General features: G+C 50.8%; 1 protein-coding gene across 1 annotated transcript; it reads right to left on the reverse strand.

Annotated features, from left to right (window-relative positions):
- Nucleotides 1-1,915: 1,915 nt before the first annotated feature.
- Nucleotides 1,916-12,741, reverse strand: med1 (mediator complex subunit 1). The gene is made up of 16 exons (XM_084670758.1): nucleotides 12,608-12,741; nucleotides 11,710-11,816; nucleotides 11,499-11,577; nucleotides 11,116-11,170; nucleotides 10,858-10,990; nucleotides 10,560-10,588; nucleotides 10,273-10,344; nucleotides 9,884-9,958; nucleotides 9,613-9,776; nucleotides 9,302-9,413; nucleotides 8,666-8,790; nucleotides 8,267-8,382; nucleotides 7,703-7,904; nucleotides 7,278-7,373; nucleotides 6,988-7,093; nucleotides 1,916-6,636 (listed from the first exon to the last, which is right to left on the reverse strand). The coding sequence occupies exons 1-16, from the start codon at nucleotides 12,726-12,728 to the stop codon at nucleotides 2,643-2,645; spliced, it is 5,586 nt and encodes a 1,861-aa protein (XP_084526884.1). The 5' UTR covers nucleotides 12,729-12,741; the 3' UTR covers nucleotides 1,916-2,642.
- Between the last annotated feature and the right edge of the window lie 519 nt (nucleotides 12,742-13,260).

Below are 13,260 nucleotides of genomic sequence, written 5' to 3' on the forward strand. Positions count from 1 at the left end.
TTGCCAGGGGGAAACTTGAATTATAAGTATTTTCACAGCTGACGACAACTGACATTGGACATCTCGACACCCTTTAACTCGATGACTCAATACATATGCTCCTGCTAGACAAGCCGTTTCTCACCAGCAAACACATTGCACTAACGCTGTTGACCCCGAAACACTCAGACCGTGCCTAAATAATGCATTGCATCTCCGAAACAACCCCTCCGGTTGTTCAGCGCGCGTGTGTGGGCGTGGAACTCAAGAATGCAAACGCCACAGCTGGCTTGGGAAAGCATGTGTCACCTGAGCCGAGAGCCCTCTTGCGAGGGAGCGACCGACTCGATGGTGCAGTGTTGCAGTGCACAGTGGGAGTTCGCCTGCCTGAGTCAGCACATCAGAACCCGACACCGGCCAAGTAGCTCATCAGAGGTACCAGCAAGTCATCAAGGCAGAGTAAAGGCTCTGGCTACAGGTCACAGGTCAAGAGAGTCTCCGAGCCAGGTGTCTATTAAGAGGCTGGGAGGTAGCCAGGAGATAGTGACGGAGGCCATCACTTTGAGCTATGTCTTAGTGGCATCATCTCATATCCTCTCACCTTCCCTCCCTGTTTTCAGATCAGCACAAACCTGAGAGGAATCCAATTAAAATGGCAGAACCGCCACTTAGGAGGTACAATCCATATCTGTAACATGCAGGCTTCTGTCCAAGACCGGCATTATGAACGCACGTGACCCTACCCATTAATCCCCAGCTCTCTCCCTTTTAGAAAGTGTTCGTTAGAGTACATGTGTGGAATGGATTTTAAGTGAAAACACAATAGACTTTGATTGAGCGCTAGTCAATGTCACAGCTAAATGAGCAGTGAGTGGGTGGAGGCCAGTCAAAAGTGCGGGCTGTAACATTGCAGGAGGTGGAGTACGTCCTACAAAGCTCCTACAGGAGGGAGCGCTGTGCTCTCACCCAATCCAGCTCCTTCTCCCCAGTCCTGTGAGGAATGAGAACGACCAGGTTCCGTATACGGGCATACGTCGTAGTCATATGCACGAGAGAACCATGGACGACCATGTCAGCTCCACGCACAGCATCTCTCTGCTGAGTGGATTTGATCGTTCCACACCATGTATTGCCATCTGATGGCATTGTGAAAGTCAACTTCGGGGTCGGGAGATTTCTGTACGCAAACATAAATCAAGGTTGACGTAAAAAGAGGGCCCCATTTTTTACCCTGCGTTATACGTCAATGTACAAAAGTGACACAAGGGGTACTTTATCTTTCAACATTCCTTTAGGTTGACATACTAACAATGTTTTCTGGCTTCTTAATAAGGGTGTTTACACACATGCTGCTAACCCCTCCTTTCAAAATGTATATTTGCATTATAATAATTTTGCATTTAATAAATACGAAGTCAACTAACTGTAACCAACCCATTCCATGTCCCTGATAAAAAAAAAAAAGTGTTTTACAGTGTCCTTAGATCTTTCTTTGTTTACATTTTAATTGCCTTGTCCCCTCTTCTCTCTGTTTTGTGTACAAGCATGAAACATATTTAACCCCTAATCATTACCACAGGGATTCCATCCTGGAAGGACAAACATTTGTTTCCTCAACTAATGAGGACTACACAGTGTAGCTCATTGCTGACATCTACTGTGCTGTTTATGTAACAACATGTCTCTTGAATTGGCCCTGATCTATGGAGATGGCAGGCCAACAATCTGATTAGATCCTGATCACTGTTTCTTTTTTGTTAGACCTGCTGATTTGGCCTTCAATGTAACACTCAGGCCAGTTGCTGATGAACTAACTCCGAATCTAGTTATTGTAAACAATCAGAAATCAGCCACCTCATGGCTATGACACCTGCTTTAAATATCATTAGCACACAAGCCAACATGAGTTAAATAAAATAAATGATCACAACAAATACTTGGCATGGAAATATTTTATATTCATACATTTCTATGCTAAAAATAAGCACATGGGTTTATGTACTTAAATAGCATAAAATCACTGATATCTACACAAACCTGCCCCGTAAACATGTTCAGTGGTATCAAAACCTATGATCCCCCATCACATGGCACAAAATCAAGGCATTTTAAACTGTACAATAAGATGTTAGAAACCTTTGATAATACTTCATAAAACAATGTCATAGTTCTTTATAAAACCCCTGGTAAATACCCCACCCAGGAGAAATTATTTGCAAACTCCAATTAAAGTATGCCTGATCATCTTTACCTTAAAACTTAAACTCTGACTTAAAATATCATTAAGATAAGAGAAGGGGGGGGGGGGGGAGTCTGATATCAAACAGCAAATGAAATAAAATGATGTAAAATGTTGATGTTATTGAGACATTTGGAGGCAAAACTTGATGTCAAAGGGTGAACAAATTGGATTCAAATCATGTGCTAGAGCACCCACAGTGTACGACCAACTTGTGTATCAGTAATGCACGGAAACTAATTTAAAAAAATATTCTGCTTAAAAAATTGACCCATGTTTGAATTTTGAACACAGTCATTTGGTACCTGCATTCTCCATCCTTTTAACTTCAGGCAACTTCAATGTCTTAACCGGGGCAGATATCGCATGCATAACGAGAGATTCTTTGTTGGTGAGACGCTTAAAAACGTGTCTACTTTGAGGGTTAAAGGTTGCCCGTGAGGGCAGAGTCCATGAGGTCGTCGTCTTCATTTCGCATGTAGACCGGACTGGGTCTCAAGGGGCGGTCCGTCCCCATCATGGACATCGACGAATCAGAAGCCGAGATGGGAGACCTCGACCAACTGTCGGCTTTCATTGGATGCGACGTAGGGCCCATAGACATGGAGGATTTCTTCTTCTCCTTCTCCCTCTCTCTTTCCCTCTCCCTCTCTCTGTCTCTGTCTCTCTCTCGTTCCCTTTCCTTCTGTTTCTTCTTCTCCTTCTTATGCTTCTTGTGTCTTTCCCCGGAGCTGAGGGCCACGGAGCTCATGTAGTCCTGCGGGGGGAGGGGCCGCATGCTCTGGTCGTCATCTGAGCTCGGGCTGTTCTGGTGGGACTTCTCCGCCACAGAGCTGCTCCCCGACTCGCTCTCGCTGTCGTGGTTGAGCGGCATGTACCCCGGGGAGCGGCTGTGGCTGGGGGACGAGCGGTCGTGCTTGGGGGTGGAGCCGCTGAACAGCGGCGACGCTTTGACGCCAGAGTGCTGGGGGCGCATCGACTCGCCGCCGGAACCTTCCCCGGGTTTCTGGAGCGTCACCTTGGCCTTGATGCTCGGGGAGGCACTGTCCGGTTTGCTGATGATGATCTTGGCCACGCCCGTGCCGCACACCGCTCCCGTCTTGGGGTCAATCATCTTCTTCTCCCCGCTGTTGCCCCCCGAAACAGACACTTTGGCCTTGCCCTCTTTGTCCATCTTGTCCCGTTTGCTTAGATACTCCCCGCTTTGCGACGACATGACGTGCTTCGAGGAGGCGCCGAGGTTTGGAGGCCCGCCCCCCGGCCCGCCCGGGGGCGGAGCACCACCCCCGCCGCCCCCCCCGGTGACAGGGGGGCCGCCTTCACAACCATCCTCTGAGCCCCCGGTGCCACTGCCCACACTCTTGAGCTTGTCTATGACGGCGATCAGGGAGGGTTTCTTGTTGCGACTGGGAGACTTGCCCTTGGCATTGGGGTTGTTTGCATTGTTTTGTCCACCTCCACCACCACCCCCCCCTCCTCCTCCTCCTCCCCCCCCTCCACTCCCTCCTCCCCCCCCACCCCCTCCTCCTCCCCCTCCCCCTCCCCCTCCACCCCCTCCTCCTCCTCCACCACCACTATACTGAGACTGGGAGCCTCCTGAAAAGGCCATGTTGCCAGAGGACGAGCTTGACGAGGACGTGGAGGAGGAGGAGCCAGAGGAGGAGCCGCCCCCCATGGGTTTCTGGGAGCCCATTCCACCACCTCCTCCTCCTCCGGAGGAAGACTTGGACCCCCCTGATCCGCCGCCCCCGGAGCCCATCGGGGATTTGGCCTTGGAAGAGGGTGGCGTCCCTGGGACCTGCGACTGCTGCATCTTCATGGGGGAGGACAGCTTGTCAGAGCCCCCGGAGCGAGAATGCGAGGGCGAGATGTTGGGCTTGATGCTGGGATTCATGAGGGACCCGGGGGGCTTGCCCCCCTGGGGCTTGATCTTGTTCCCACTTCCCACGCCACCTCCACCGCTTCCGGACCCAGAGAGGCCATGTTTGGTGATGGGGGAGGAGCCCGGCTTGCCAACACCCATTCCCTGAGACGAGCTTTTGGACTGCGAGAGTCCACCTCCAACCCCTCCACCGCCTCCCACACTCCCAGGCTTGGAGCTGCCACTGTGGCCCATGGAGCCCTCCTTGCTCTTCATCTTCCCTGAGGAAGAGGAGGAGTGGGAGTGGTGGCTCTTGCTTCCGCCCATGCCTCCCGTGCCTCCAGTGCCGCTGCCCGCAGAGCTGCTGGAGGTGTACCCCCCGTGGGACAACGTCTTCCCCCCGGTTATGGTCCCTTTGGGAATCTGGATGGTAATTTTGGGGATGGGTGGGGTGGCGCCACCAGGTGGGGTCTGGGAGCGCCCCGGGGACTTGGACCCCCCTCCGCCCATGCTACCCCCGGACCCCGAGCCCACGCTGGGAGGGGTGTAAGGCCGGCCCCCTGAGCTGTGGGAAGGGGACTTCCCGTCCGGGTCGAGCTTCTTGCGTTTGGGAGGCTTCCCCTCTTTGGATTTGCCCTCGCTGGAAGGGGTGCGGCTTCGCTTGACCTGCTTCCCCTCAGAGGACAGTCCTCCGCTCATCATCCCCAGCCCCGCGCTGCTCCCGCTGCCGATACCGATGTCATCCTTAGCCCTCATCATCCCCTGCTGTTGCTGCTGCTGCTGCTTGGCTTTGGTCTCGCCGCTCTTGAAGTCACTCCCGGCCCCCCCCATGCCCATCATGAGGGGGCTCTGCCGGTCCCCCGTCAGCGAGGAGTGGGCATCCCCCAGATCCGGGGCCTGACCGAGCAGAGGTTTGCCCCCTCCGCCGCTCCCGCCGAACACCATGTCGAAAGGGTCTTTGAGCGACGGGTCGGGGGTGCTCTGGCCGTGGGGAGTGGGGTTCCGGGGGGTGCCCGAGGGCGTGTTCTGCTGGCTGCTCCCGCCGAAGCCTTTGACGAGGTCCAGGTCTCCGTCGGCGCTCGGGGAGCTGTCCTCGAAGTAGGCCTGCGGGAAGCCGTGGCCAGACGCCAGCAGCTCGGGGTTGAAGTCCGCCGCGTCGGGGAAAAAGTTGGTGGACGACGTGTCGCTGTTGGGCGTGGCAGCCGTGGCCGTCGCCTCGGCGATGAGGTCGGCGGCGTCCGTGAAGGGGTTCTCGTTGCTGTTGGCGTTGAAGATGTCCGCCTCGAACACGGCGCTGCCCTGGCCCGAGCTGGACGAGTCGCGGATGGGCGTGCCGAGGGCGCCCCCTTCGTCGCCGCCGCCGCCGCCCATGTGGTGCTGCCCGTGCCCTCCGCCCCCGCCGCCCTTGCCCGTCTGCTCGGGCAGATCCGACAGGATCTCCGTGATGTCGGCGCCGATGCTGTCCGAGCTGGACAGGCGGACGTCCCGCATGCGAGGAGGTTGCGGCGCCTGCTGCTGGGACTGGACGTGCGACTGCGCGTGATAGGACACCCCGGGCCCGGAGGGCGGGGTCCCGCACTGGCTGGGCGCCGGGGTGATGTTGTGAGGCGTGTCCAGGCCGTCGCCCGGCAGGTTGACGTCAAAGATGGGGTTCTGGGAGGTGTCCACGTCCATGGAGAAGAGCTCGCGGTGGAAGTCGTCCACGTGGCTAGACGGGTGCTGGTGATGGTGCTGCATGGACGACTGCTGCTGCTTCCCACCCATACCCCCACCACCACCTCCGCCCCCAGACACAACCCCACCCTTCTCCGTCCCCCGCGGGCGCTTCTTCTTGACCTTGGTGCCGCCCCCGGGGCAGGAGCCGCCCCCCATGCCGTCCGTGCGAGGCGAACCCGACGACGAATTCTGCCTCTCCAGGGGGCTGGACCCGTACAGTGCTGCAAAGTCTTGGGCGGGGTTATCTTTCAGCAGGTTCATCAACATAGGATGGTTCTTGGTGTTGCTGGCTGGTGATGATGTCGGGGGCGGGGTTTGGGGAGGCTGGGAGCCGGACGAGGCATTCTGAGGGCCGGGACTTGAACCCACGCTGCCTGTGATCTGCAACAAGCTGGTCAGTATGGGATTTTGGGTCACTTTGCTGAAATCGTCTGAGTGACCTTGCTGCTGCTGTTGTTGTTGCTGTTGTTGCTGCTGCTGCTGCTGCTGCTGTTGAAGCTGTTGCTGATTGGCTGCCCCACCCTGAGGCATGCACTCTCCGCCTTGCCCTTGACTGCGACCCATCCCATACAGCGAACTGATAGGCCCGGGGAAGGCGCCACCAGGGCCGTCGCTGTTGCCGCCGGTTGGCGTGTTGCCTCCGCTCATCCCAGGGAGCCCCATGGGATTGCTTCCATCTGCGCCTGTGGCCATGCTGTAGCCGGGGCTGCCAGCAGGGGGCAGGTTCTTCTTCACCATGATCTCCACCGTTTCGGCTATGAGTGAGAGGGCTGGCGTGTCCGCCTGGATGGTCTCGGCCTTCCTTCGGATGGCCCGCATGGTCACTGGAATGGACATGCATCTGGCGAGGACAGAAGAAAAGCAGGATGGTGTCAGACGATGGAAAACTCGAAGATTACGGCTGATTAAATTAAAGAGGTCTTGAGATGATTACATTTTAAACAATTTATTTCTAATAGTGCCACAAATTAAGTGTACTAAGTGGCACTGTGTCCAGTTTCAAGTAAAATTGTGTTAATATTAAGGAACATTTAAAAAAATGCTTTAGGATATGGAGCCAACTATAGGGACCTGGTGTCTTCCTAAACATGCTGCTGCAGTACTTTGTACCACCCTTGCTTATTTGAGACGATCTTCTGCTACGTCATCGCATCAAGAGGAGCCTGCTGAGGGGAAAAATCGAATCACCCACCTCTGAACCACTTTGGTGATAAAATCGTCGGTGCAGATCAAGGCGTCTGATAGGCCCTTGTAGAGCTTGCAGGACACCTGCCTGGAGTCTATCACCTCCATCACCACTGCAGGATCGAGGGAGAGGGAGGAAGAGAGACGGGAGTGACTCAGAGAGACTTTTGTCAGCCTGGACGAGCGACACGCACATGCTGCCCATGCTCTGCGTCTCCCGATTCCAAAGTAGGTTCGCTGAGAACAAACGAGTGAAAAGCCACGTATATGGGTTGGCGTGGCGGGCAGGACGCTCACCACAGACGAGAGACTCGTTGACAGGGTGCTGGAAGGACACGCTGAAGCTGGAGTCTGTTAGGGGACACACCTCAAACTGGAGGATACCTGGGGTTTCTGAAACAAGCACAGATGATCAAATCTTCATGTATCACGCTGACTTAAAAATCTCCTTCGGTGTATTTTTTCACCCGGCAGTAGTGTCGGTAAACCATGCAATCGTTGGATACGACAAATAACACTTATTTGACTCGAGAAATCAAACTAATAAAGTGAGGGTGATCCAATCAGGACAGGGGAAAACGTCTCTGTAACATCAGCTCTAACCAATCACATCACAGCGGCCTGCTCTTCCTCCAGGAATGGAGAGAGAGACAGAGAGGTTTCCTTTACGGAGGAAAAACGCCCTGCTCTCGTTTCTCGCCATGGCAGCCACCTCCACTCACCCTCCTTGATGAAGGTGCGTTTGACGCAACTGCCGATCAGCGTGTTGTAGGCCGCCTGGTGGCGGATGACGTCCAGCAGGGCCGGCACCTGGGCCGGGTGGCGGAAGGGGATCTTGGAGACCAGCGCCCCCTGCAGGGACCGCCCATCCTGCACCGGCGCGTCACCGTTCAGGAAGTAGCAGTGCTGCTGGTCGGGTAGCGACTGGGGCGAGAGAGAACACGTTCGGAAGGATATATTGAACTGTCTATGGATCGATTAAACATGTCTGACCATTTAGTTGTGTTGTTTAGTTCGGTTGTGTCTGTTTTACGTTACATTCGATTATTTTTGTATTGAGACGCTTTTCTCCACTGTGACTGTGACAGCAATCACACCGATCCAACAGCTTTTACACGAGAGAGCAGCCCTCAACGGTCAGAATCAGAGGGGAGGTCGAGGTGAGATGGAGAACAGGCGTATGCAAACACTGGTTATCCCATCAGGAAGGGGTTCCCTCGGCTCTCCTCTTGATTGCTGGACCTGGCTCCTGTCTAACGGCTGGCCTGGACTGAGGAGTTACTCACGGCATAGAAGCGCATGTGGTGCGTGGGTGGAGGGCTTCCCTCCTCCTGCAGGTGGCTCTGGATGATGAGTTCGTAGAGGTTGGCCAGCGTGGGGGGAGTCTCAAACACAGGGATCCCTGGAGAGGGGAGAGGGGAGTTAGAACAGGCAGGGCCTATCTCTATTCTGGTCCTCGGGACCCCCTGCCCTGCGTGGTTCAGATGTTATGTCTATCTATAACATGCAGGATTTTAAAGGGTTATTGAGGACTGGGATTGAGAAAGGCTGAGTTAGAAGGTCACATCTCACACACACGCGTGTGCACGGGTGACACACAGGTGGGGCAGACAAACACACTAGTGTACAATTAGTAACACACAAATGTACGTACGCACACACACACACCATGCTTTCCATCTCACCTGTAGCATTGCCCATTCGCTGGATGAAAGACAGGGAGAAGGGCATGGGCTGGTTCATCTTCAGGAAGAAGCACGCAGGCAGGTCCACACAGTTGGAATTAGTGACTGAGGAGAAAGATGGGGTTCTAAAGCACACACACACACACACACACACACACAATCGAGGTTAAAACATTTGTTGTTGTTACACACTGATGAAAGACGTTTCAGACCCTGGTGTATGCGTGTGCGAGTGCTCCAGTTTCTAGTATGGTACTGAATTAGCCCCCAGAGAGTTTATAACAACGATTTAGCAAAATAAAAGGTTAATTACCTATATCTGAGACAAATTTTTCATGTGCTTGGGAACACTGTCCCACTGCATGTAATGTATAAATAATTTCCCCTGACTTAGTTACTTTTCATACTATATGCATCTTAGATTTGCTTATTTATTTAATTGCTGCTACAGTACATTGTTGACTGAAACCTCGTCCTATGCGTTTCATTGTCAAGATGATGTTAACACTCTGTATATTTGATAAATACAACACTTTTGACAAATACTCCCTTTATCCCAGAGGTAGCATCTGTATCCACAACACATAGGCCGTGGAGAAGCAGCTCAGACAGACAGGTCTGTCGAGTGGTACTCACCCCTTGTTGTCTACTGGGTGGGATCCAGTGATGAGGGGGGCGATGGGGAGCTTGTAGACAGAGGAAGTTCCTTCTACTGTTACGGAGACACTGACGCCCAGAGAACGAGGCACTGTGCAGAGCAGGGGCATGAAGCATGATCTGTGAGCGCTCTGATAGTGACGATGCGTTCTTTCAAACGGAAGAATTCTGTCTTGAACTTGTTCACTTTATTAACTCTTATCAAACCCAAGCGAACCTGTTTTCTTCAGTCAATTCAACTCAGATCATAATTGGAGACAGTCGGTATGATTCACCTTCTGTCCTCTCACCGTTTGTATCTGTGAAGTTGAGCTGTGTTCCGGTTCCCTCCTCGAACACGTCATAGGGAGACACGTAGCACTGCAGAGAAACAAGATGGCCGCCGCTCCTGGCTGTTAGCAGGCCCACGCTACCATGGATGATGGTCTCCACCGTGTTTGCGTTTGTGGCTAACCTGCAACACGCACAACTAGTGTTGTTACTGTGGTCAACGACAGAATTAGGTGATGGAAAAAACGCAGAAATTGACTCTAGAACTTTGCGTTGGGAGCGGGACATTACCTGAACATGTGCATCATCTTGGTCAGATCCAGCTCTAGAGACTGCAGGGCCAGGTACATTTTGGTTTTCAGTTTACTGGATAGGAACAGAATAATTTTCTTTTTGAACAAAGTAATGCACAGTACACTTCCAAATGTATATAAAACAAAATTCAGAAAAGCTAAGACAGTGTTGCTACTGACATTACAATAATTTAAGGTGATTACTCATCGTTTACATTAATGAACATACAATATTAAGCTAAAAACGTATTTATTGAACTGTGGAATTAGCTTTCAAACTCTTTTGAGGTTTACATTAATTCCCAAGACGTTGCACCTTCATCTGCTTCATCAAATGCCTAAAAGATAAACATCTGACTACCCAGAAATGGGATCAAATGAACTTACTTATCTCCTGGAAGCTTGTACAGGTTGACAAGACCTTTGAGGTGTTTAGAAAATTCTTCAAAGTTCTTTTCCCTGTATGAGACATATGAGAGTGGTTGGCAGAAAGTCAGTGGGATGTTAATTATGTAGCCATGGCATAAGCAGCTTCTGATGTGTTCCCTGATTTACATCTCTGCGTTGTACTATTTTTGGATAGCTACATGTGTCATTAGTAATAATTAATGACGTAAGCAAGTGAAACGTGTATGTACTGTATGAACACGTGATGGTGTATTTTATTCTCTCACCTGAGGTGCTGAATCAGCTCTGGACAGCTCTAAAATAACAGAATTTCAAATGGATTCAGCAATCAGCACCTTCTTTACATGTCATTCGGATAAAATGCTGAATGACTTTGTGCAAAGTAGAACAAAATCGAAACGGCAACATTTATATCAAAAAACTGTAGAGCACACTGACCAACAAGGCAACCAAACCAAAAGAAAGCATTGTCTGGCAGACCAGAGGTGGGATATTGACTAAGGACACATCAAATACACAAACTTCAAACATCCTAACTACCGCATTGATCTCTGTTGTACTGACCGCAGGATTCTCCCCGTGATGGGCCACCTTGACGTCCACCAGCTGACCAGCCGTGTCCAGCTGCACCTCCACATAAAACATGTCTGAGGTGATGTAACACTCAGTCCCTGAGGGACTGAGGTGGGAGCCCAGCCTGGGGAGGGGAGGGCCGTTAGCTCAAGTCTTTAGCCAAGTCTCCACTGGAGAGGGAGAGACAGAGGGAGGGGTGGGGGGAGGGGGGAAGAGAACGATAGAGAGCTCGAAAGAGAGAGAACTTACATGTTTTGCCGGGCAATGGACTCCAAACGATCGGTCATAGAGGGCAGAGAGGACACTAACACACAGAAAGAGGATTCCAATAACCAAGCATGTCAAAGAGCCGCTAAGTTTAATAAACCAAAACACGTTGTGTGAAAAGTGACATGAACATTAAGAGTGGTGACAGTTATGCTTTGTGAGATTGGCCTGCTGGCCAATTAGGCATCCGGTGTTTGCTTGTGCAGAGAGACCCATGTACTTTTTGAGCTTCATGACTAGCAAGCTCATCCTTTTGGTGGTCTGAGAAATATCAACACATTTCTGTATTTTATGTTTTGTTTATTTTCCTCTCCTGTTTCAAAAGGAGAATACCATCTCCTATACCTCACATCTGATTGTCTCACCTTTCAGTGCTTTCTGCAGTGTCTCCAGGCAGGTGAGAAGGAGCTGGTGTCCTGCAGCATTCGTCACACCACGTTTCTCCTGCAACAGAAAAAAAAGAATGAGAGAGAGAAGGGGGGGGGGGGGGGGGGTAAAGAGGGAGACATTAAATTATAAAAGGGGGTCGTTGTCAGTCTTTTCCACTCAACACGATATCTGGGCTCTCAGTCTTACCATTGCCTGGCGCACCACCTTGCTGGTCTCCTGCCATGTTCGTGAAGCGTTGTGCTTGGCATGGAGCCTCTCCAAGAGCACATTCACACGACCCTGCTTCTCTGCTTCTGAAAGTACCAGTCCACAACAAACTTAACATCTAGCTACTTACAGCTTTATGAATATCAGCTATACCGGTGGTCTTTAACCCTGGTCCTCGGGGTACACTGTCCTGCATGTTTGAGATGTTGTCGCTCTTCTAACACACATGATTCAAATCAATGGTCGCTATCAAGCTTCGGCAGAGTTCGATAGAGACCCATTCATTTGAAAACAGGAGTGTTGGAGCAGGGAAACATGATCTTAAACATGCAGGACAGTGGACCCTGAGGAACTAAAGTTTGAAAACCACTGAGCTATACGACCGTGCACTAGCCCATATTACCTGTTACTAGTCTCTGTTTCTCCGAAATGTCGACATGTTATTAGAGAAGCTATACACAATCTAAACAAGAAGTGGCTAGAAACACGTTTAAAAGTTCCGTCTGGAATTGTAGACAGGGTGGTTGCTTCAAATTCCAACTTTGTAGCTTAGCTTCGCTAGTGTAGCCTTCGTTCGTTGCTCGAATCAAGCTAGTCAGTTGACGTTAACTAGTTATACTGTATACATGATTTGCTAGTAACAAACTTAGCGTTGGATAGCTACTGTACCATTATCATAAAAGATAAATAGAAAGATAGCCGGACTTTTACGAGTATCCCAGATCTCAAACAGAAAGTGTTGTGTCTACAGTGCTAATGTATTAGGTTAGCAAACTAGCTTAGGCTGTTGTTGTGAGTGACTGGCCTGGCTATCCCCACGATAGCTGATCGCAGAGTTTGACCAACGAAGCTCTACTCGCACAAATGATAGACTAACCTGTTCCTTCTTCACCCTTTCCCCGATCTCCAAGCAACGGGGCCCCTGCAGACTGAACCGAGTGAGAAAGTTCTCTTGCTGGACTACTGCCCTGCAGAGATACCCCTGAAACCGCCGCCATCTTCGCTATTCTTCCCCGCTTTCCACTCGGGCTTCCGTAGAAAGACGGACACGAGTCCCTCTCAGACCCCATTTCCAGGTCAGTTTAAAACAATTAGAATCACGTTTCAACTGAAGGAGCTACTATCTCCAAAACTGACTTCAAATCAGTTATTATGATTTACACTCCAACGATGAAGGTGTCTGGTCTGGGTTGAGATTGCACGCTGTTGTAGTATATATTTATTTATGTATTGAATTAAATTTAAAATAAGCATTTGTTGGTTTGGTCGTGCAATGTTTTATTCTAATGCTTCAATATTTGTATCGGCAGAACCAGATGTCAGACAAAAAATCTCTTGATGAGGACACTAGAGGGCCACATTGAATCTAAGTTGTGGCGAATATATACGTTCCATTGTATTTTTTTTATTTTTCATATTTTGTAATACTTTGAAAACAGCTAATTATGCTATTTGGGACAACGTGTGCAGTAAAATGTTTGTGTAATTTTTTTCTAGGATTAAAGTTCATTGGGGTCTTGTCCACCGTTG

The sequence above is a fragment of the Hypomesus nipponensis genome, chromosome 13, assembly GCF_054491055.1.
Source record: "Hypomesus nipponensis isolate SF chromosome 13, ASM5449105v1, whole genome shotgun sequence".
NCBI lineage: Eukaryota > Metazoa > Chordata > Actinopteri > Osmeriformes > Osmeridae > Hypomesus > Hypomesus nipponensis.

Coding starts and splice junctions, on each gene's coding strand:
- med1 (XM_084670758.1), bottom strand. CDS start 12,728: ATGGCGGCGGTTTCAGGGGTATCTCTGCAGGGCAGTAGTCCAGCAAGA. Junction 9,414..9,612: donor CAACTTCACAGATACAAACG/GTGAGAGGACAG, acceptor TGCTCTGCACAG/TGCCTCGTTCTCTGGGCGTC. Junction 6,637..6,987: donor ATCACCAAAGTGGTTCAGAG/GTGGGTGATTCG, acceptor TGTCCTCGCCAG/ATGCATGTCCATTCCAGTGA.